Genomic DNA, 22,907 nt, shown 5'->3' with positions numbered 1-22,907 from the left:
ATATATAGCCCCCAACACATTTAACGGATGTGATATGGTATCGAAAATTTAGATCTATAAAGTGGTGCAGGGTATAATATAGTCGGCCCCGCCCGACTTTAGACTTTCCTCACTTGTTTTTTTACTAACATCGTGTTCCACCCTAGTGTATTAGCCGACTTAAATTTTGAGTCTATAGATTTTGTAGAAGTCTATCAAATTCTGCCCAGATCGAGTGATATTTAAATGTATGTATTTGGGACAAACCTTTATTTTGTAGAAGTCTATCAAATTCTGCCCAGATCGAGTGATATTTAAATGTATGTATTTGGGACAAACCTTTATATATAGCCCCCAACACATTTGACGGATGTGATATGGTATCGAAAATTTAGATCTACTAAGTTGTGCAATGTATAATATAGTCGGCGCCGTCGGACTTTAGACTTTCCTTACTTGTTTTTTTTTTACTAACATAGTGTACCATCCCAGCGCATTAGCCGACTTAAATTTTAAGTCTATAGATTATAAATTTTGTTCATATGGAGTCAGATTTAAATGTATGTATTTGGGACAAAAACCTTTATATATAGCACCCAACACATTTGACAGATTTTATAAAGTATCGAAAATATGTAGATTTACAAAGTGGTGCAGGGTATAATATAGTCGGCCCCATCCGACTTTAGAGTTTTCTTATTTTTTTTTTTTTAGTGTATTAAGGCATGTGGTTTAAAATGTCATGGTCTTGTTTTCTGATTAAAGTCCAGTCCATCATCATTAACATAAAATGATATTTTTCACAAAACACAAAAATAAAATATTACTAATTATTTATGATACCATCTAAAGTTCACAGGTTATAAAAACCTCTATTATGGTAAATATCATCATTCTAAAGTTAACCTTTCATTAAAGCAGAACGAATTGACAATGAAGTTAATAGTCATCGTACTATTGATATGGAATATCATACAAATTAGCCAGGCCAAAAAGGTACAGTCTGCACAAAATAAATTCATTTCGATTTATTCAGTTTTAAATACAATTTTGATAAAAATTGATTTTTTTTCAGATCGCTTATTTCACTCACATTGAATGTCCTGCACCACATTCGGACAAAGTCTATGACTATACATGTTCATTGGTGAAGAATAATGATGGTATACCGACGTTGAATGTATCCTTCAAATTGAAGGAAGAAACCAGTACTATATCCATGCACTTCAAGGTTAGAGGTAAACAAGGAACTAAAGCGGAGGAAACCCTACTGGTATTCGATCTGGATGTATGTGATGCTCTTAGTGCCACACATGAGCATTACTTTTTGAAAATGATATTCAATGAATTACGTCGAGTTAGCAATCTACCAAATGATTGTCCTTTGAAGAAGGTGAGTTTATGATTTCATTTGTGTAAAGTGTTTTGGTTTTTTATATACTGGTGTAGACTATTCCTAAATCTTCATGTCCAATAAGTCACCATAGAAATTGCAATAATATGTAGAATAATTAATGTGGACGAAACATAACAAAAAAATATTTTCTTTGCAATAAGCATAATTTAATTTAAGCATTAGTTCAACAACGTGAATTTTTTTTCTGTGTGTATTCCACTTGATTTGAAATAATTGAAATTTTATTCTATTTATTTGTCTTTCGTAGGATTTCGCCTATACTATTCACGGCTTCACAATTGACTCATCTGCCCTACCCAATTACGTACCGGAGATCAGTTGGTCGGTATTGTCCCATTTCAATATAAGCCAACAAAAGGTTGCCACCTTCAACTCTTATGGAAAACTTTCCGAGAAAATCGAGCTCTAATGGTCTACTTGTAAATAAGGTATTTTGTGGGGTTTTTAATAAAATGTTTGTAAATTTCATGTAAAAATTATATATTATATTATATGATCTTAAAAATGTTTTGTGTATCTAAAAAAAAATATCAATAAATCTTTTTACTCATTTGAAATCGAGGATAATTGAGTTCGATTGTGTTAAAGTTCACATATGATTTGAAGCCAAAGGCCCTTACACTCAAAAAAAAAAAAATTCATGGGTAACATATAAACGTTATGTTAGGTATAGTAGGAGCCAGTTATTTTATAGGCTCAATGCACACAGAGAAGAAACATGATTGCCACAATCATATTCGAAGAGCAAAATAATATGATAGGAGCTATTTTTGCGGCGACCATGTAACATTTTCACCTGCAACCATGTTAGCTCAGTGAACATGGTTCTAAGAAAAATAAAATTGTCCTCATCTAAAATTTTATTATATTGATAAAAAGAATTTTGTTTTCATTAAAGACAATGGTCACTATCTAAAATGTTATTGTATTCGTCAAAAATGTTTTTCTTCCAGTTAAAAGAAAATGGTCACAACCTAAAATGTTTTGATCTTTATGAAAAAACTTTTTTCGTCGTCGAAAAAAGGACGCCACTTGAGAAAAGAAAACACAAAATTAATTTTATTTATTTGTTTTTATTTATTTATAAACCATTTCATTGTTTATTTGTATTTATAATGTCGTGCAAACAAACATCACATATTTTTACAAACTCTAATTCGGTTAAATATCAACCATATTCCATATTTACTTCGTGCCCATCAAAAGTACCAACGCAGACATCATGTAACTGCAAATTGAAATAAATTATACCATATATCAAAATGCAGAACAAAAAACAGGTACATTTTTTTTCAATTACACTTTCCTTTTTTGTGTTCATATAAAACCACGTGCCACTTTTGAATAAATAAACTAACACAAAACACAGTAATTCCGTATTCTCCGTCCATTCCAAGAAACAATCAACACACGACTGACGCGCAAATGAAAATCGTGTCTACCTGCTCAATGTTTTTATAAAATTCTTTTCGCTGCAAACAAGTTAAAAAATTAAATGGTCACGAAAACAATGTACATGGTCTTTATGGCCATGTAATGGTTCTGGACATGTCTATACGTAACCCATAAAAATACTTTTTTCTCTGCAAAAAAGTAAAAAAATTTAATGGTCAGATACATGATTTTCCCGACCATGTAATGGTCTCAAATTCTATCATTTAAATAATAGAACATGTTTGCGGTATTTGAGAACCATTTAAATGCTTATTGCCAACATATATTTTTCTCCGCTCGAAAATTATTTTTACAAAGACAAAATACATGGTTTTCACGACAATTACCTACTCTAGATAAACATTAAATGGATGCGGCAACCATGTCCAAATATGGGGTTTCTGTGCGTGTGTGTTAGCACACTGAAAAAAATATTGTCGTCAGGTCAAAGAGTGATGAAGCATTTCTCTAATATAAAGTTTTTTCCTTGTCGATAAACTTTTATGAAGTCGTATTGTCCTTACAATTAAGTGATTTCACTTAAAAACACGAAAGAAAAAATGTTTGGGCTAAGGTCAACTTAACTTTAATAATTCAGATTTTTTTTTTTAATTTAATGAAACTGTTTTTAAATTTATTGTCTTTTTGCATATTGACTACAAAGCACAAAATCGTTCGAATAGAGGACATGTACACAAAATCCAAATTTAAAAGAGAATTGTGTTTTAAAAGTATCCTTACTTGTATTCTCCGCTTCTTTGGCTCGGAATCAATACCAACATTTTTAAAGTAAAGACAAAATCTTTGGAACCGGGCATACTTTTTTCAGTGCACAAGTGGTAATCTTCTATCTTGTAGATGAGTGTTGTCCGATTCTGAATGACAAGGCACCTTCTTTATATAGCCGTTTCCAAATGTTTTTTTATACCCTCCACCATAGGATGGGGGTATATTAACTTTGTCATTCCGTTTGTAACACATCGAAATATTGCTCTAAGACCCCATAAAGTATATATATTCTGGGTCGTGGTGAAATTCTGAGTCGATCTGCGCATGTCCGTCCGTCTGTTGAAATCACGCTAACTTTCGAACAAAACAAGCTATCGACTTGAAACTTGGCACAAGTAGTTGTTATTGATGTAGGTCAGATGGTATTGCAAATGGGCCATATCGGTCCACTTTTATGTATAGCCCCCATATTAACGGACCCCCAAATTTGGCTTGCCGATCCTTTAAGAGAAGCAAATTTCATCCGATCCGGCTGAAATTTTGTACATGGTGTTAGTATATGGTGTCTAACAACCATGCAAAAATTGGTACACATCGGTCAATAATTATATATAGCCTCCATATAAACCGATACCCCGATTTGGCTTGTCGAGACTCTAAGAGAGACAAATTTCATCCGATCCGGTTGAAATTTAGTACATGGTGTTGGTATATGGTCTATAACAACTGTGCGAAAATTGGTCCACATCGGCCAATAATTATATATAGCCTCCATATAGACCGATACCCCGATTTGGCTTGCCGAACCTCTAAGAGAGACAAATTTCATCCGATCCGGCTGAAATTTGGTACATGGTGTTGGTATGTGGTATCTAATGACCATGCAAAAATTAGTCCACATCGGTCCATAATTGTATATAACCCCCAGATTTGACCTCCGGAGCCCCTTGGCAGAGCAAAATTCATCCGATTCGATTGAAATTTGGTACGTCATGTAAGTATATGCACTGAAAAAAAGCATACTCGGTTCCAAAGATTTTGTCTTTACTTTAAAAAATTTGGTATTGATTCCGAGCCAAAGAAGCGGAGAATACAAGTAAGGATACTTTTAAGACACAATTCTCTTTTAAATTTAGGTTTTGTGTACTTGCTTCTAGGAAGCAAATTTTAATTTTTCGCTTTCTCAGCTTTTTTTTTTCATATGCTATAAAAGTCCTTTAAAAACGAGTTAACTGCAACTTTATTTTCCAAATTAGGACTCGACTTCCAGTAGAAATTATGCTATGTTTGAAGTAAAAAACTTCGTTAAAATAAAGTTTTAAAAAACATGTCCTATATTTTAACGATTTTTTGCTTTGTAGTCAAGATACAAAAAGACAACAAATTTAAAGACAATTTCATTAAATGTAAAAAATTTTTCTGAATTATTAAAGTCAAGTTGACCTTAGCCTATAAATTTTTTCTTTCATGTTAAGATACCCATTTCTATGTCAAATCACTTAATTATAAGGACAATACGACTTCATTGAAAAGTTTATCGACTTTCGGACAAGGAAAATAACTTTATTTTAGAGAAATGCGTCTTCTATGCTAAGCAAAATTTGTATTCGTATTTTAAAGACATGAAATCTTTGACCTCACGACAATAATTTTTTCAGTGTGGTATCCAACAACCATGTCGGAATTGGTTCATATCAGTCCATAATTATATTTAGCCCCATATAAGCCTTTCGGAGAAGCAAAATTCATCCGATCTGGTTGAAATTTGGTACGTATATGATATTTAACAACCATGCCAAAAGTGGTCCATATCAATCCATAATCATATGTAGCCCCCATATAAACCGATCCCGAGATTTGGTTTTGGAGCCACTTGGAGGAGCAAATTTCATCCGAGTCAGTTGAAACTTGGTACATTGTGCCAGTATATGGCCGTTAACAACCATGCCTAACTAGGTCCATATCGGTCTATAGTTATATATAGCCCTCAGATAAATCGATCCCCAATCACACGAAAATTGGTCCATATCAACTTCACAATGGTATATAGCCCACATATAAGCGACCCCCATATTTCAATTCTGGCTCTCTACGTACTGTGCAAAAGTCGATATCGATTCGTAATTATTTGTAGACTTACCTATACATACCTTTTTTGTCTAATATATACCACGTACGGACTAACTTACAATTTAGAAAACGATGTTAAGAAGTTTTAAGATACCACAACCCAGTTAATTCGATTGTGGATGACAGTCTTTCGTAGAAGTTTCTACGCACTCCATAGTGGAGGGTACATACACCCAGAAAAAAGTTCCTTCGAAACTAAAGGAAAAAAATTTCATCAATATAGTTTATCCATTTTATTTCCATTAAGGTAAATTTTTGTGGAAAATAATAAAATTTACTCGTTTCAGTAAAAAAATCCTAAACTGCAAGCAGTTAGGAATAGTTCATTAACTAGAATAAGGCATGGAATTTTACTCATACTATTTTCTTCGCTGGGTATAAGAATTTACTACTGAAAAAGAAAATTTTATTCGCCGATAACAAAGCATTCGTAAAAATAAACAAAAACCGAACTAAAACCAAGTTTCCTCAAAATTAGTAAAATTTCTTATAAAATGATAATTGCGACTTCCTTTATAATAGAAAGTTTTTCATACATACGAACAACACTTGGCATAGAAAAATATTTTAGTTCATTCGTACTAAGAAGTATGCAATCCTTTCAAAACTTAAGGAAACACACTTGTTAGAATATAGGAAATTTTCCTAAATTTCTATTGTCTACCTGTAATCGATACCTGTCATCGTAATCGATGTGTTTGCGCGTGGGTGTAATCGATATATTTGCGCGTCGGTTGTTTTTTTAGTTGGAATCGCGTTGTTTTGGTATACGGAGAGATTGTTAAAAAATGATATGGTAAAATAATATAATAAATAACAAATAAAATATATAAAATATTTGTTATTTTAAATTAGTGAGAAAAATTTTCGTTTTTTAAAATAAATCTATCAATGTTCGTGATAGTGTATAAAGAAAGAAAACACCAGCAGAATAACAACCCTTTCATTTGTCTTCATTTTGGAATCTTCAATTATCAGGTAATATTCAGTGACGCTAACCTTTTGCAACAAAAATGTTTTATGATTTTTTATATTTGTAGGTATTGAAATTGTAAAAGGAGGACAAAATCGTTAGGCAACAACTTATTAAAAGTGAAAAGTACAAGAAGAAGAAAAAGTGCGTTTTACAGTTGATAATATCACAGGGAAATTGGAAATAGTGGAATAATAAATTAATATTTCAAAGAGATTCGATGCTGTTGATTCTTAATAAATATATTCAATATATTAATAAAACATGTCTTTTATTGAAAATAAAATTGCTTATAGAAATAAATAAAATTGTATTTAAAAACGAAGGTAAGCAGTTCTAATTATGAAGTAAAAGTTTTACCACAAATGTGTAAGATTTGTCGAAATGAATGAAAAAAATTCAATAAAATCATTCCATATATGAATTCAAATTAGTTAAATTTTTTCATTCTGTAGTATAGTGGTATATAAATATAGGAAAATGTTAACTAATATATGGAATGCATTATTCCTAATTTCTACGAAAATCACATCGTTCAAACAAATAAAAATGTCTTTGGCGCTATACGAAGTTCAACTTTCTTCACAATGAGTTCATTTTAACTTAAAGAAGGGGTCACTTTTTTCTGGGTGTAAGATTCGGCCTGGCCAAACTTATCGATTCGTAATTATTTGTGCATGGGCGTTTGATGCCATATATTAACACCACGTACTATATTTCAACTGTATCAGATGAATTTTGGTCTTCCAAGAGGATCCGGAGGTCAAATCTGGTGATCGGTTTATATGGGGGCTATATATAATTATGGACCGATGTGGACCAATTTGTGCATGGTTATTAGAGATCATATACTAACACCATGTACCAAATTTCAGCCGGATCGGATGAAATTTGATTCTCTTAGAGGCTCCGCATGCCAAATCGGGGGATCGGTTTATATATATTTATGGACCGATGTGGACCAATTTTTGCATGGTTGTTAGAGACCATATACCAACTCCATGTACCAAATTTTAGCCGGATCGGATGAAATTTGCTTCTCTTAGAGGCTCCGCAAACCAAATCGGGGGATCGGTTTATATGGGGGCTATATATAATTATGACCCGATGTGGACCAATTTTTTCATGGTTGTTAGAGACCATATACTAATACCATGTACCAAATTTCAGCCGGATTGGATGAAAGTTGCTTCTCTTAGAGGCTCCGCAAACCAAATCGGGGGATCGGTTTATATGGGGGTTATATATAATTATGGACCGATGTGGACCAATTTTTGCATGGTTGTTAGAGACCATATACCAACTCCATGTACCAAATTTTAGCCGGATCGGATGAAATTTGCTTCTCTTAGAGGCTCCGCAAACCAAATCGGGGGATCGGTTTATATGGGGGCTATATATAATTATGGCCCGATGTGGACCAATTTTTGCATGGTTGTTAGAGACCATATACTAATACCATGTACCAAATTTCAGCCGGATTGGATGAAAGTTGCTTCTCTTAGAGGCTCCGCAAACCAAATCGGGGAATCGGTTTATATGGGGACTATATATAATTATGCATCGGTGTGGACCAATTTTTGCATGGTTGTTAGAGACCATATACCAACTCCATGTACCAAATTTTAGCCGGATCGGATGAAATTTGCTTCTCTTAGAGGCTCCGCAAACCAAATCGGGGGATCGGTTTATATGGGGGTTATATATAATTATGGACGGATGTGGACCAATTTTTGCATGGTTGTTAGAGACCATATACTAACACCATGTACCAAATTTCAGCCGGATCGGATGAAATTTGCTTCTCTTGGAGGCCTCGCAAGCCAAATTTTGGGGTCCGTTTATATGGGGGCTATACGTAAAAGTGGACCGATATGGCCCATTTGCAATATCATCCGACCTACATCAATAACAACTACTTGTACTAAGTTTCAAGTAGATAGCTTGTTTCGTATTACAAACGGAATGACAAAGTTAATATACCCCCATCCTATGGTGGAGGGTACAAAAACACAACTATAGACAAAATTTAACGAATTAGGATTATTTTGTTTAAAAATACCGAATGACAGCCCTCCTACTGATGAACGCAGAGAAGGACTGTAATCACCCTAAACATGTTTCAAGAGCAAAATGTTATTTTGAGATGGTGAAAATGTAACATGTTTGTCTCAAACATGTTGTTTTCTCGCCAAACATAACATGCTTGCCAAAAAACCAGAAACATAATTTATAATAAAATAAGATGGTCGCGACAAACATGTAACATGGTCACCATCCAAAACTAACATTTTGCTTTTGAAACATGTTTGACGTGATCATTTGTATACCCTGCGCCACACTGTGGAACAGGGCATTATAAGTTAGTGCATATGTTTGTAACACCCAGAAGGAGACGAAATAGACACATGGTGTCTTTGGCAATAATGCTCAGGGTGGGTCCCTGAGTCGATATAACCATTTCCGTCTGTCCGTCCGTCTGTCTGTGAACACATTTTTGTGGTCAAGGTCTAGGTCGCAAATTTGGCACATGTTCCTAATTTGGGTAATTTAATTGTTTTAGAAAAAGTAATCGCGAAAATAAAGTAATTTTCAACTCGAAAACTGAATATAGTACCGGCCTTTATATGAAAATAAGAAAAGGCTCTCCAATAAAGGGCTTACTCCTTTATCGAAAATTTCTTTCCGGAGTATAGGAGTTACATCTAAATCTTAATGGATAGCAGTTTCGCAACATTAACTTACAATTATTCCTATTTGCGTTAAGAATTTTACTTGACTGCTGAAATATATGATAACTTTAAAAATACATGATAGTTACCAGCACTTGCAATGACTAAAGGCGTTTTCACAAATATCCCTAAATGGTATATTTTTATGCAAAAACCATTAAATTATAATCGTTATTGTTACTTTAAAAAAAAAACTGTCTGGTCCTTGATCGAATATGCAACGTTTGTTTTTTCAGCCTTAATCGCATGTGAGGACACAATGAAACTTGAATTGTAATTACAATGAGATTATAGTGACTAGGACTAAATAACACGTAACTGGGAGTATCCGAACAGGGTGCATGTAAATGTGAAAGTGAAAGGATCCTATTTCATATCGCAGGTGATATAGGCACAAATGCGATGCGATGGCCAATGGATGTAACTTTTCAGTTTAAATGCCTTTAAAAGGCATAACCTGTAACGGCGACAAAACTATGTGCACAATTTTAATTGAGATACTTTGTCCGTCCATGGGGTTGTACATGCATAAATATTTCCTATAAATATTGGCCAAGTCATACGGCCAGGTGGTTTAGTAATAAAAAAAATGCTAATGGATTATTAAGCAGAGGAGTCATAGATAGATAGCATAATATTCGTTTATCATCTCGGACGATGTACACACCAAAGAGGTCAAATGGAGGCAAGGTTCTACACAGAAAAAAAAAATCCACCAGTAGAAGTTCGGGCGGGGCCGAATTTAGCATACCTCTACTGAATTGGTAAAAGTAAGCGTTTGTTGTGCGTTATTGAAATAGGATTGGGAGATAAACCGAATTTCCATATTTAAAAAAAATTAGGGAGTACATGTTTATGGAAGCTTTATCTAAACAGAAATGCCCGATATTGGATGCTTTACTTGATTTTAAATCTACAGATGTAGTAGCCCACAAATATTATGTCTAATGTAGACAAATTTGTGAATATCATCGGGCACTATATGTATGTAAGAGCTACACTACAAAAATGAACTATTTTGTGAGAAATACGAATTTAGTAAATCTTTGTGTATAATTTTTTCCCGGTTTTTAGTTCATTTAACTAACGTTTGCAAAATATTATTAGAGTAAAGAAAACTTTCTCCAAACATAATAATTCCATGAACTAAAATAAAGTTCAATTGGCTTTAGTGAAATAGAGAGTTCACTTTTTTTTGAGTGTATGTATGGGAGATATATCTAATTCTGAACGAATTTCAATTTCAATATATTCATCCGATTCGGCTGAAATTTGGCCCTCTATACTAATAGAAAACAATACGTTCCAAAATCGTGAACGGAAGGTAACAAAATGAAACGGAAACGTTCAAGAAAAATCAAAACGAAATATTCACGGTTTCGTCTACGGGCTTTCACGAAATCATGAACGCCTTTCGTTTAGAAATCAATACGTTCCAAAATCGTGAACGGAAGGTAACGAAATGAAACGGAAACGTTCAAGAAAAATCAAAACGAAATATTCACGGTTTCGTCTACGGGCTTTCACGAAATCATGAACGGCTTTCGTTTTCTTCGGCCACGAAATGTCTTAAAATATTCGTTAGACGTTCTTATGGCAACTACGTCGGTGGTGCAATCCGTACAATCCAGGTTCGAGTCACGGTAGTGGACATTTTATACCCTGCGCCACACAATGGAACCGGGCATTATAAGTTAGTTCATATGTTTGCAACAACCAGAAGGAGTGGAGATAGACACATGGTGTCTTTGGCAATAACGCTCATGGTCGACCCTTGAGTTGATCTAGCCGTGTCCGTTCCTCCGTCTGTCTGTGAACACATTTTTGTGATCAAAGTCTAGGTCGCAGTTTTAAACCAATTGAATTAAAATTTGGCACAAGTTTGTGTATTGGATCAGAATAGAACCCTATTGATTTTGGAAGAAATAGGTTCAGAATTAAGTATAGGTCCCATTTATATCTTTCGTCCCATTTACACCCATATGACCACAGAGGCCATAGTTTTACTCCGATTTATGTGAAATTTAACACAGGGAGTAGAAATAATATTTTTACTATTCATGCAAAATTTGGTTGAAATAGGTTTAGATTTAGTTTAGATTTAGCTCCCACACAAATCTTTTACCTGATTTATACTCGTATGACCACCGGAGGTCAAAATTCCTCGGATTGAGCATACAGCTCACATTTCAAAATCAGCTCAAATTTAGCCTATGTTCTCATGTATATGTTGCTCCAATCCAAATTATATGTTCTTCCAATTTGGGAAGATATGACCAAAAGACCCGCATGTTCCTTAAAAAAAATTGCCACTACAAAAAAGAAAGCTTGTAGAAATAACCACAATTTTCCCTTGCCTCCAATACATCGATCTATCGATCGATAAATCGTAAAGACACTTTTGCAAAAATTGCATAAAATGGCTTTAGATTTTAATACTTTCCATATTAGTTTACTAACATTGTGCTCCGCCCCAGCGCATTAGCCGATTTAAATTTGAAGTCTAGAGATTTTCTAAGAAGTCTAAATAAAAATCATTTCATCATGAACGCATCGTTTTGTTACGTTTACGTCGTTCATGATGTTCCTATTGGTGTATGGGCTCTATATCCAAAAGTGGTGCGATATGGCCCATTTTCAGTACCATCTATTTTCTCTCTGTGATGCCAATGAAAAGAACATAAAACAAGTATATACGGCCGTAAGTTCGGCCAGGCCGAATCTTATGTACCCTCCACCGTGGATTGCGTAGGAACTTCTACTAAAGGCTGTCATCCACAATCGAATTACTTGGATTGCGATAACACTTGCCGATGGCAAGGTATCGTAAAACTTTTTAACACTGTCTTCTAAATTGTAAGTTAGCCCATACGGGGTATATATTAAACAAAACAAGTATATACGGCCGTAAGTTCGGCCAGGCCGAATCTTATGTACCCTCCACCGTGGATTGCGTAGGAACTTCTACTAAAGGCTGTCATCCACAATCGAATTACTTGGATTGCGATAACACTTGCCGATGGCAAGGTATCGTACAACTTTTTAACACTGTCTTCTAAATTGTAAGTTAGCCCATACGGGGTATATATTAAACAAAAAAAGGCCGATTAAATACGTATATAATCTAGTTTGACAAAATTTTCTATAGAAATAAAATTTTGACAAAATTTTCTATAGAAATGAAACCTTGACAAAATTTTCTATAGAAATAAAATTTTGACAAAATTTTTTATAGAAATAAAATTTGACAAAATTTTCTATAGAAATAAAAACTTGACAAAATTTTCTATAGAAATAAAATGTTGACAAAATTTTCTATGGAAGTAAAATGTTGACAACATTTTCTATAGCAATACAATTTTGACAAAAATTTCTATAGAAATAAAATGTTGACAAAAATTTTGTATAGAAATGAAATTTTGACAAAATTTTGTATAGAAATAAAATGTTGACAAAATTTTCTACAGAAATAAATTTTTTACAAAATTTTCTATAGAAATAAAATTTTGACAAACATTTCTATAGAAATAAACTTTTGACAAAACTTTCTATAGAAATGAAATTTTAACAAAACTTTCTATAGTAATAAAATTTGACAAAATTTTCTATGGAAATAAAGTTTTGGTAAATTACAAAATTTTCTATAGAAATAAAATTTTGACAAAATTTTCTATGGAAATAAAATTTTGACAAACATTTGTATAGAAATAAACTTTTGACAAAACTTTCTATAGAAATGAAATTTTGACAAAACTTTCTATAGTAATAAAATTTGACAAAATTTTCTATGGAAATAAAGTTTTGGTAGATTGTTTTTGGCGATATGGACCAATTTTTGTGTAATAAGTCATCGGCTATATATAACTAAAGACCGATATGGACCAATTTTTACATGGCTGTTAGAGGCCATATATTGACAAAATGTACCAAATTTCAACCGTATCGGATGACTTTTGCTCCTCCAAGAGGTTCCGGACGTCAAATCTGGGGACGGTTTATATGGGAACTATATATAATTATGGACCGATATGGACCAATTTTTGCATGGTTGTTAGAGACCATATACTAACACCATGTACCAAATTTCAACTGGATCGGATGAATTTTGCTCTTCCAAGAGGCTCCGGAGGTCAAATCTGGGGATCGGTTTATATGGGGGCTATATATAATTATGGACCGATATGGACCAATTTTTGCATGGTTATTAGAGGCCGTAAACTAACATCAGGTACCAAATTTCAACCGTATCGGATGAATTTTGCCCCTCCAAGAGACTCCGGAGGTCAAATCTGGGGATCGGTTTATATGGGGGCTATATATAATTATGGACCGATATGGACCAATTTTTGCATGGTTGTTAAAAACCGTATACTAAGACCACGTACTAAATTTCAACCGGATCGTATGAATTTTGCTCCTCCAAGAGGCTCCGGTGGTCAAATCTGGGGATCGGTTTATATGGGAGCTATATATAATTATGGACCGATATGGAACAATTTTTGCATGGTTGTTAGAAGCCGTATACTTACATCAGGTACCAAATTTCAACCGGATCGGATGAATTTTGCCCCTCCAAAATTCTCCGGAGGTCAAATCTGGGGATCGGTTTATATGGGGGCTATATATAATTATGGACCGATATGGACCAATTTTTGCATGGATCTTAGAGACCATATACTAACATCAGGTACCAAATTTCAATCGGATCGGATGAATTTTGCCCCTCCAAGAGTCTCCGGAGTTCAAATCTGGGGATCGGTTTATATGGGGGCTATATATAATTATGGACCGATATGGACCAATTTTTGCATGGTTGTTAGAGACCGTATACTAAGACCACATACCAAATTTCAACCGGATCGGATGAATTTTGCTGCTCCGGGAGGCTCCCCAAGCCAAATTTGGGGATCGGTTTATATGGGGGATATACGTAAACGTGGTCCGATATGGCCCATTTTCAATACCATCCGACCTACATCAATAACAACTACTTGTGCCAAGTTTCAAGTCGATAGCTTGTTTCGTTCGGAAGTTAGCGTGATTTCCACAGACGGACGGACAGCCGGACAGACGGCCGGACGGACAGACGGACAGACGGACGGACGGACGGACGGACATGCTTAGATCGACTCAGAATTTCACCACGACCCAGAATATATATACTTTATGGGGTCTTAGAGCAATATTTCGATGTGTTACAAACGGAATGACAAAGTTAATATACCCCCATCCTATGGTGGAGGGTATAAAAACAAAAAATTATCCTTTGAGATATCATGGGATTACATGAATCCATTTTCTGAATTGATGACTTTTTTAATAGTTTTACCATAACCTTAAGAGCAATTTTGTGAAATTCAGATGAAATAGCATATTTTTAAGTGCAATCGAAAAATTGGATCGAAATTTATATTCCATTAGACGAAATACTCTATCTTTTCACTTGAATAGAAATCTTAAATTGTCTAGATCGCTTTTTTGCCAAAATTCGACCTTTCCCCCATAAAGTACATACACAAATTAATAATAACAGGCAACAATTACAAGTATTTATACCCTAAACCACATAGTGGTCAGGGTATAATAAGTTTGTTTTAAATCATTATAATTATTTTTAAATGTTTTTTTTTTTTCAACATATTGTGCATTATCAAACAAATTTCACCCAACCACAAAACCATTTAAAAAACCATCCAATCAGTGAACGAATAATTTTCATCATGAAAACGTTAAAAGCTTTCGTCATCGCTTTAAGCTTCCTTCATATTGTGGAGGCCAACAAGGTAAAAAAATTAGCATCTTTCACTAAATGTACAAATAATCCAATTGCATTTTTTTCCGATTAAAAATCACAAAATTCTCAGATTTTCTATGTTATTAGCGTTAAGTGTCCATTGGATTATGCTGACTCTGTAGCTCATTACAGTTGTTCCCTCTCTCGACCTCGCCAAGAAATCGCTCTATTGAACCTGTCTTTAAGATTGAACAAAGTCGCCTACAATGTCACATCCCATCACAAGATCACGGTGAAACGTAACTACCATCTTACAGAGACTTTTCTAGAATTTGATATGGATTTGTGTCAATCGGAGTCATCCGATTCTGAGAACACGGTGGCAAAGGTGATCGCTGCAAAGGTCAATCAAGACATTCTTCTACCATTGGATTGTCCATTGAAGGAAGTAATAACATTTTTGAATATATTTTCTTCATTTATTCATTTGATCTTTCTTATTTTTCAATTTCATATTCAAGGGTTTCTCTTATAAGGCAATAAAATATCCCTTCAATGCTGTCATATTGCCAGAAAATTTGCCTTCTGTTGCCTGGAATATACTCACCGATTATTATATAAATGGTAAAAGGGCATTCACTTTCAATATGCATGGACGAATTGAGGATATTAAAAATCTTGGAATGCATACTTTAAATCAGTTGGACTACTATTGAATTAAAGCGATTTTAGTGGGGTTTTTCAGGAGTAAATTTATTGATGTTTATATATGTAATCGCAATTGGTTTCTTTTTCAAAAATGTGTATTAATAAAGATATCATAAGCGTATACGCACTGAAAAAAAACGACATGCCTGTCATAAATAAGTTCGGCCCGCCCGAATCTTAAATACCCATTATCCTTTGAAAATCCCTCGGCCGTATTAAGTTAAAGTCTAGAAGTATTTTAGACGCATAACAATTACATGAAATTTGTTACATATCAATTCACGGTTTGATTTCACGATTGCCACTCAATCCAAAAATAATCTATCACGATCTGAATTATATATGTGTCGAAGCTTAAAATATTTTTTTTTTCAGCTTATGGCAACAAGGGACATTCGATGTTTAGATGTTTTCTTAATATTTACATTATAGAAAATTTTGTAATTTTTTAATATATAAATTTGGTCAAAATTTTATTTCTATATAAAATGTTGCCCAAATTTTATATCTATAGAAAATTTTGTCAAAATGTTTTTCTATAAAAAATTTTGTCAAAATTTTAATTCAATAGAAAAATTTTGTCAAAATTTTAATTCTATAAATATTTTGTCTATAGAAAATTTGGTCCAAATTTTATTTCTATAAAAAATTCTTATCAAAATTTTATTTCTATAAAAAATGTAGTCAAAATTGTATTTCTATAGAAAATTTTTTCAACTTTTATTTTTTTTTTTAGAAAATGTTGTCAACACTTTATTTCTATAGAAAATTTTGTCAATATTTTAATTCTATAGAAAATGTTGTCAAAATTTTATTTCTATATAAAATTTGGTCCAAATTTTATTTCTATAGAAAGTTTTGTCAAAATTTTATTTCGATAGAAACTTTTGTCAAAATTTTATTTCGATAGAAAATTTTGTCAAAATTTTATTTCGATAGAAAATTTTGTCAACATTTTATTTTGAAATAAAATGTTGTCAAAATTCTATTTCGATAGAAATTTTTTTCAAAATTCTATTTCGATAAAAAAGTTTGTCCAAATTTTATTTCTATAGAAAATGTTGCTAACATTTTATTTCGATGGAAAATTTTATTAAAATTTTATTTCTATAGAAAATTTTGTCAAAATTTTATTTCCATAGAAAATTTTTTCAAAAGTTTATTTCGATAGAAACTTTTGTCAAAATTTTATTTCTATAGAAAATTTTGTCCAAAGTTTATTTCGATAGAAACTTTTTTCAAAATTTTATTTCGATAGAAAATTTTGTCCAAATTTTATTTCTATAAAAAATTCTTATCAAAATTTTATTTCTATAAAAAATGTAGTCAAAATTGTATTTCTATAGAAAATTTTTTCAACTTTTATTTTTTTTTTAGAAAATGTTGTCAACACTTTATTTCTATAGAAAATTTTGTCAATATTTTAATTCTATAGAAAATGTTGTCAAAATTTTATTTCTATATAAAATTTGGTCCAAATTTTATTTCTATAGAAAGTTTTGTCAAAATGTTATTTCGATAGAAACTTTTGTCAAAATTTTATTTCGATAGAAAATTTTGTCAACATTTTATTTTGAAATAAAATTTTGTCAAAATTCTATTTCGATAGAAATTTTTTTCAAAATTCTATTTCGATAAAAAAGTTTGTCCAAATTTTATTTCTATAGAAAATGCTGTCAACATTTTATTTCAATAGAAAATTTTATTTCTATAGAAAATTTTGTCAAAATTTTATTTCCATAGAAAATTTTTTCAAAAGTTTATTTCGATAGAAACTTTTGTCAAAATTTTATTTCTATAGAAAATTTTGTCCAACTTTTATTTCTATAGAAAATTTTGTCCAAATTTTATTTCGATAGAAACTTTTTTCAAAATTTTATTTCGATAGAAAATTTTGTCAAAATTTTATTTCGATAGAAAATTTTTTCAAAATTTTATTTCCATAGAAAATTTTGTCCAAATTTTATTTCGATAGAATATTTTGTAAAAATTCTATTTCGATAGAAAATTTTGTCAACATTTTATTTCGAAATCAAATGTTGTCAAAATTTTATTTCTATAGAAAATTTTGTCCAAATTTTATTTCGATAGAAACTTTTTTCAAAATTTTATTTCGATAGAAAATTTTGTCAAAATTTTATTTCGATAGAAAATTTTGTCAAAATTCTATTTCTGTAGAAAATTTTGTCAAACTTTTATTTCTATAGAAAATTTTGTCAAAATTTTATTTCGATAGAAACTTTTGTCAAGCTTTTATTTCTATAGAAAATTTTGTCAAAATTTTATTTCGATAGAAAATTTTTTCAAAATTTTATTTCTATAGAAAATTTTGACCAAATTTTATTTCGATAGAATATTTTGTCAAAATTTTATTTCCATAGAAAATTTTGTCAAAATTTTATTTCCATAGAAAATTTTGTCAAAATTTTATTTCTATAGAAAATTTTGTCAAAATTTTATTTCTATAGAAAATTTTGTCCAAATTTTATTTCTATAGAAAATTTTGTCAAAATTTTATTTCTATAGAAAATTTTGTCAAAATTTTATTTCGATAGAAACGTTTGTCAAAGTTTTATTTCTATAGAAAATTTTGTCAAACTTTTATTTCTATAGAAAATTTTGTCAAAATTTTATTTCGATAGAAACTTTTGTCAAAATTTTATTTCTATAGAAAATTTTGTCCAAATTTTATCTCTATAGATTATTTATATATAAAATTTGGTCCAAATTTTATTTCTATAGAAAATTTTGTCAAAATTTTATTTCTATAGAAACTTTTTTCAAAATTTTATTTCGATAGAAAATTTTGTCAAACTTTTATTTCTATAGAAAATTTTGTCAAAATTTTATTTCGATAGAAACTTTTGTCAAGCTTTTATTTCTATAGAAAATTTTGTCAAAATTTTATTTCGATAGAAAATTTTTTCAAAATTTTATTTCTATAGAAAATTTTGACCAAATTTTATTTCGATACAATATTTTGTCAAAATTTTATTTCCATAGAAAATTTTGTCAAAATTTTATTTCCATAGAAAATTTTGTCAAAATTTTATTTCCATAGAAAATTTTGTCAAAATTTTATTTCTATAGAAAATTTTGTCCAAATTTTATTTCTATAGAAAATTTTGTCAAAATTTTATTTCTATAGAAAATTTTGTCAAAATTTTATTTCTATAGAAAATTTTGTCAAAATTTTATTTCGATAGAAACTTTTGTCAAAGTTTTATTTCTATAGAAAATTTTGTCAAACTTTTATTTCTATAGAAAATTTTGTCAAAATTTTATTTCGATAGAATATTTTGTCAAAATTCTATTTCGATAGAAAATTTTTTCAAAATTTTATTTCGATAGAAAATTTTGTCAACATTTTATTTCGAAATCAAATGTTGTCAAAATTTTATTTCTATAGAAAATTTTGTCCAAATTTTATTTCGATAGAAACTTTTTTCAAAATTTTATTTCGATAGAAAATTTTGTCAAAATTTTATTTCGATAGAAAATTTTGTCAAAATTTTATTTCTGTAGAAAATTTTGTCAAACTTTTATTTCTATAGAAAATTTTGTCAAAATTTTATTTCGATAGAAACTTTTGGCAAGCTTTTATTTCTATAGAAAATTTTGTCAAAATTTTATTTCTATAGAAAATTTTGACCAAATTTTATTTCGATAGAATATTTTGTCAAAATTTTATTTCCATAGAAAATTTTGTCAAAATTTTATTTCCATAGAAAATTTTGTCAAAATTTTATTTCCATAGAAAATTTTGTCAAAATTTTATTTCCATAGAAAATTTTGTCAAAATTTTATTTCTATAGAAAAATTTGTCCAAATTTTATTTCTATAGAAAATTTTGTCAAAATTTTATTTCTATAGAAAATTTTGTCAAAATTTTATTTCGATAGAAACGTTTGTCAAAGTTTTATTTCTATAGAAAATTTTGTCAAAATTTTATTTCTATAGAAAATTTTGTCAAAATTTTATTTCGATAGAAACGTTTGTCAAAGTTTTATTTCTATAGAAAATTTTGTCCAAATTTTATCTCTATAGATTATTTATATACAAAATTTGGTCCAAATTTTATTTCTATAGAAAATTTTGTCAAAATTTTATTTCGATAGAAAATGTTGTCAACATTTTATTTCGAAATAAATTTTGTCAAAATTCTATTTCGATAGAAAATTTTTGTCAAAAGTTTATTTCGATAGAAACTTTCTTCAAAATTTTATTTCGACAGAAACTTTTTTCAAAATTTTATTTCGATAGAAAATTTTGTCAAACTTTTATTTCGATAGAAACTGTTGTCAAAATTTTATTTCTATATAAAATTTTGTCAAAATTTTATTTCGTTATTGTTGTTTTTGATCTCAGCTTAAAGCCATGCATTGACTGAACTACAAATATATTTGGGCAAAGCCCTATAGACTGCAAGATGGTTGGATGTACAGCTGTTTCGGAATTACCACATTCCTCATCAGCATCCTCTACTTGCAGCAAAACTATCAACCAATTATCAGAATAAATTCGGTTAATTCACTCAACCCAAAGTGAAGTACACTTGAACCACCCGAAAAAGGGTTTGATAGTCGGCTACTGCCAAAACAAATTTGCCAGCATATCTCTTTTCCTTTGCCAAACTCAAATCATCGATTTGAATGTATTTGGCTGAGTTTGTTTTTGAGCGTGCTTCCTCTATCTTCATTCTTTTATTTCGACAGAAACTTTTGTCAAAATTTTATTTCTATAGAAAATTTTGTCCAAATTTTATTTGACAGTGGCAAATTTTATTTCTATAGAAAATTTTGTCAAAATTTTATTTCGATAGAAACTGTTGTCAAAATTTTATTTCTATAGAAAATTTTTATTTCGATAGAAACTGTTGTCAAAATTTTATTTCTATAGAAAATTTTGTCAAACTTTTATTTCTATAGAAATTTTTGTCAAAATTTTATTTCGACAGAAACTTTTGTTAAAATTTTATTTCTATAGAAAATTTTGTTCAAATTTTATTTCTATAGAAAATTTTGTCAAAATTTTATTTCGTTAGAAACTTTTTTCAAAATTTTATTTCGATAGAAAATTTTGTCAACATTTTATTTCGAAATAAAATTTTGTCAAAATTCTATTTCGATAGAAAATTTTTTCAAAATTTTATTTCGATAGAAAATTTTGTCAACATTTTATTTCAAAATCAAATGTTGTCAAAATTTTATTCGTATAGAAAATTATGTCCAAATTTTATTTATTTCTATAGAAAATTTTGTCAAATTTTTATTTCGATAGAAAATTTTGTCAAATTTTTATTTCGATAGAAATTTTTGTCAACAATTTATTTCTATAGAAAATTTTGTCAAAATTTAATTTCTATAGAAAATTTATTTATTAGAACATTTTCTCAAAGTTTTATTTCTAAACAAAAATTTCTCAAAATTTTATTTCTATAGAATATTTTCTCACCATTGTTTTCTATAGAAAATGTTCTAAAAATTTTATTTCTATAGCAAATTTTCTCAAAATTTTATTTCTTATGAAAATTTTCTCAAAAAAAAAAAATTTTATAGATAACTTGGTCAAAATTTTATCTCTATAAAAATTTTTGTCAAAATTTTATTTCTATTGAAATTAAATGCAATTTCATAGAAATATGTATAGAAGCAAATACTGATGAACAAGGAAACAAACATTAACAGCATTTTAACGTGATTTCCAATTTGGAACGGATATAATTTATAAACGGCTGACGGCTTTCGTGGCAGAACATTTTTAACCTATCAAGAAGAAATGTTAGTGTTTTGGTCCCCTCAATGAATACTCCCACTAACATTAATATCCAAGGTATAAAACAGTTTAAAAACTCGTTCTTGTGGTTATGGAAAATTCCTACTACCCTTATATTTCATTGCCAATGTTTACAGCAATTTACCATGGCGCAATATCATTTGCTGTTTCGCACTGCTATTGAAGTAAGATGGGTACATCATTCTTATTTGGCACGATTTGTTTCCTTAGTTGGTGCTGGGAATGAGGTACATACAGAGATAAATTTTGCAACAGCCTCATAGACATACATTCTGCGAGCAAGGACTGTAAGGATATGTCTACGTAGACTGTTAGCGTAAAGGAATTGTTGGAAAGCATCCTTTGGAGAAAAAAACTTTGTTTAAATTGATTTAAGGCAAATATAATTTATTTCCAATGGTGGTATATTTTGTAGCACTAATGTGATAGAGACTACAATAAATGGAAAAATTATATGAAAAAATCACAGAGATTTCTTTAACTAAATTTCTACAAACCATTTAAAATATTTTGTAGAAAAAATGTTTTCCTATACAAACACATAAGCAAAGAAACTTTCAAACTTTTAACAACAAAAATTACAACATTAACGGCCATTTTCTTGTAGCTCCGTTAGGCTTTAACTGCCAGTTAACAGAAAGTAAATTGCAAATATCTTCTCTCTGCTTAACTTTAACTGAAAAATTTTCAGCAGTTAAATTTCTAACTGGCATGTGGAATATATAGGCAAGATGACAGATATGTCCATGGTACGGTTTAAAAATTCGTTAGCTAACGGAGCACTAACGGAGCTTCATGAAAATGAGGGTAAAACACTTTTGACAAAAAAAAAACTTTTCATTCCAAAATCACATTGGATTTCGTTTACATTATACACTAATCTTTGCGTTGTTCCTCAAATAAGACCCATTTTGAGATTTCGTAGTAAGTAGTAGTAGTTTTATGACAATAGGAGACACACGACCCAATTGGATTAAGGTAAAAAGTATATTCGCAAGTTCGGTCGGACCGAATCTTAAATGAAACCATGAATTACACATAATAGTGTCCTTTGAAAAACTCTACATCGTAGAAAGTTACTTGAAAAGATATATAGTTTCAGGTGAATTTAGTGAGACATACTACCTCAGAAAGGATGGCTCCAATGGCACTCTTCACGTAGTTAAATTTAAAGTTTCTTCATATTGAGACTAAACCCGATGCTGGATTTATATGAAATTTTGCCAAAATTTTATTTCTATAAAAAATTTTGTCAAAATTTTATTTCTATAGAAA

The 22,907-nt window shown here is 30.5% G+C and overlaps 1 protein-coding gene across 1 annotated transcript; it reads left to right on the top strand.

The window, feature by feature from the left end:
• The first annotated feature begins 857 nt into the window (after positions 1-857).
• Positions 858-1,825, top strand: LOC142236696 (uncharacterized). Its single transcript, XM_075307931.1, has 3 exons — positions 858-975; positions 1,055-1,372; positions 1,644-1,825. Exons 1-3 carry the CDS (start codon positions 913-915, stop codon positions 1,803-1,805), a joined length of 543 nt encoding a protein of 180 aa, XP_075164046.1. The 5' UTR covers positions 858-912; the 3' UTR covers positions 1,806-1,825.
• Positions 1,826-22,907: the final 21,082 nt, after the last annotated feature.

Source organism: Haematobia irritans, chromosome 4 (assembly GCF_050003625.1).
Source record: "Haematobia irritans isolate KBUSLIRL chromosome 4, ASM5000362v1, whole genome shotgun sequence".
NCBI classification, from domain to species: domain Eukaryota; kingdom Metazoa; phylum Arthropoda; class Insecta; order Diptera; family Muscidae; genus Haematobia; species Haematobia irritans.
This window is presented reverse-complemented; position numbering and strand designations above follow the sequence as displayed.

What these genes read in the sequence shown, in the direction of transcription:
- LOC142236696 (XM_075307931.1), top strand. Translation starts at nt 913, where the DNA reads ATGAAGTTAATAGTCATCGTACTATTGATATGGAATATCATACAAATT. An exon ending in AAATTAGCCAGGCCAAAAAG is followed by an intron (nt 976 to 1,054) that starts GTACAGTCTGCA and finishes ATTTTTTTTCAG; the next exon opens with ATCGCTTATTTCACTCACAT. An exon ending in ATGATTGTCCTTTGAAGAAG is followed by an intron (nt 1,373 to 1,643) that starts GTGAGTTTATGA and finishes TGTCTTTCGTAG; the next exon opens with GATTTCGCCTATACTATTCA.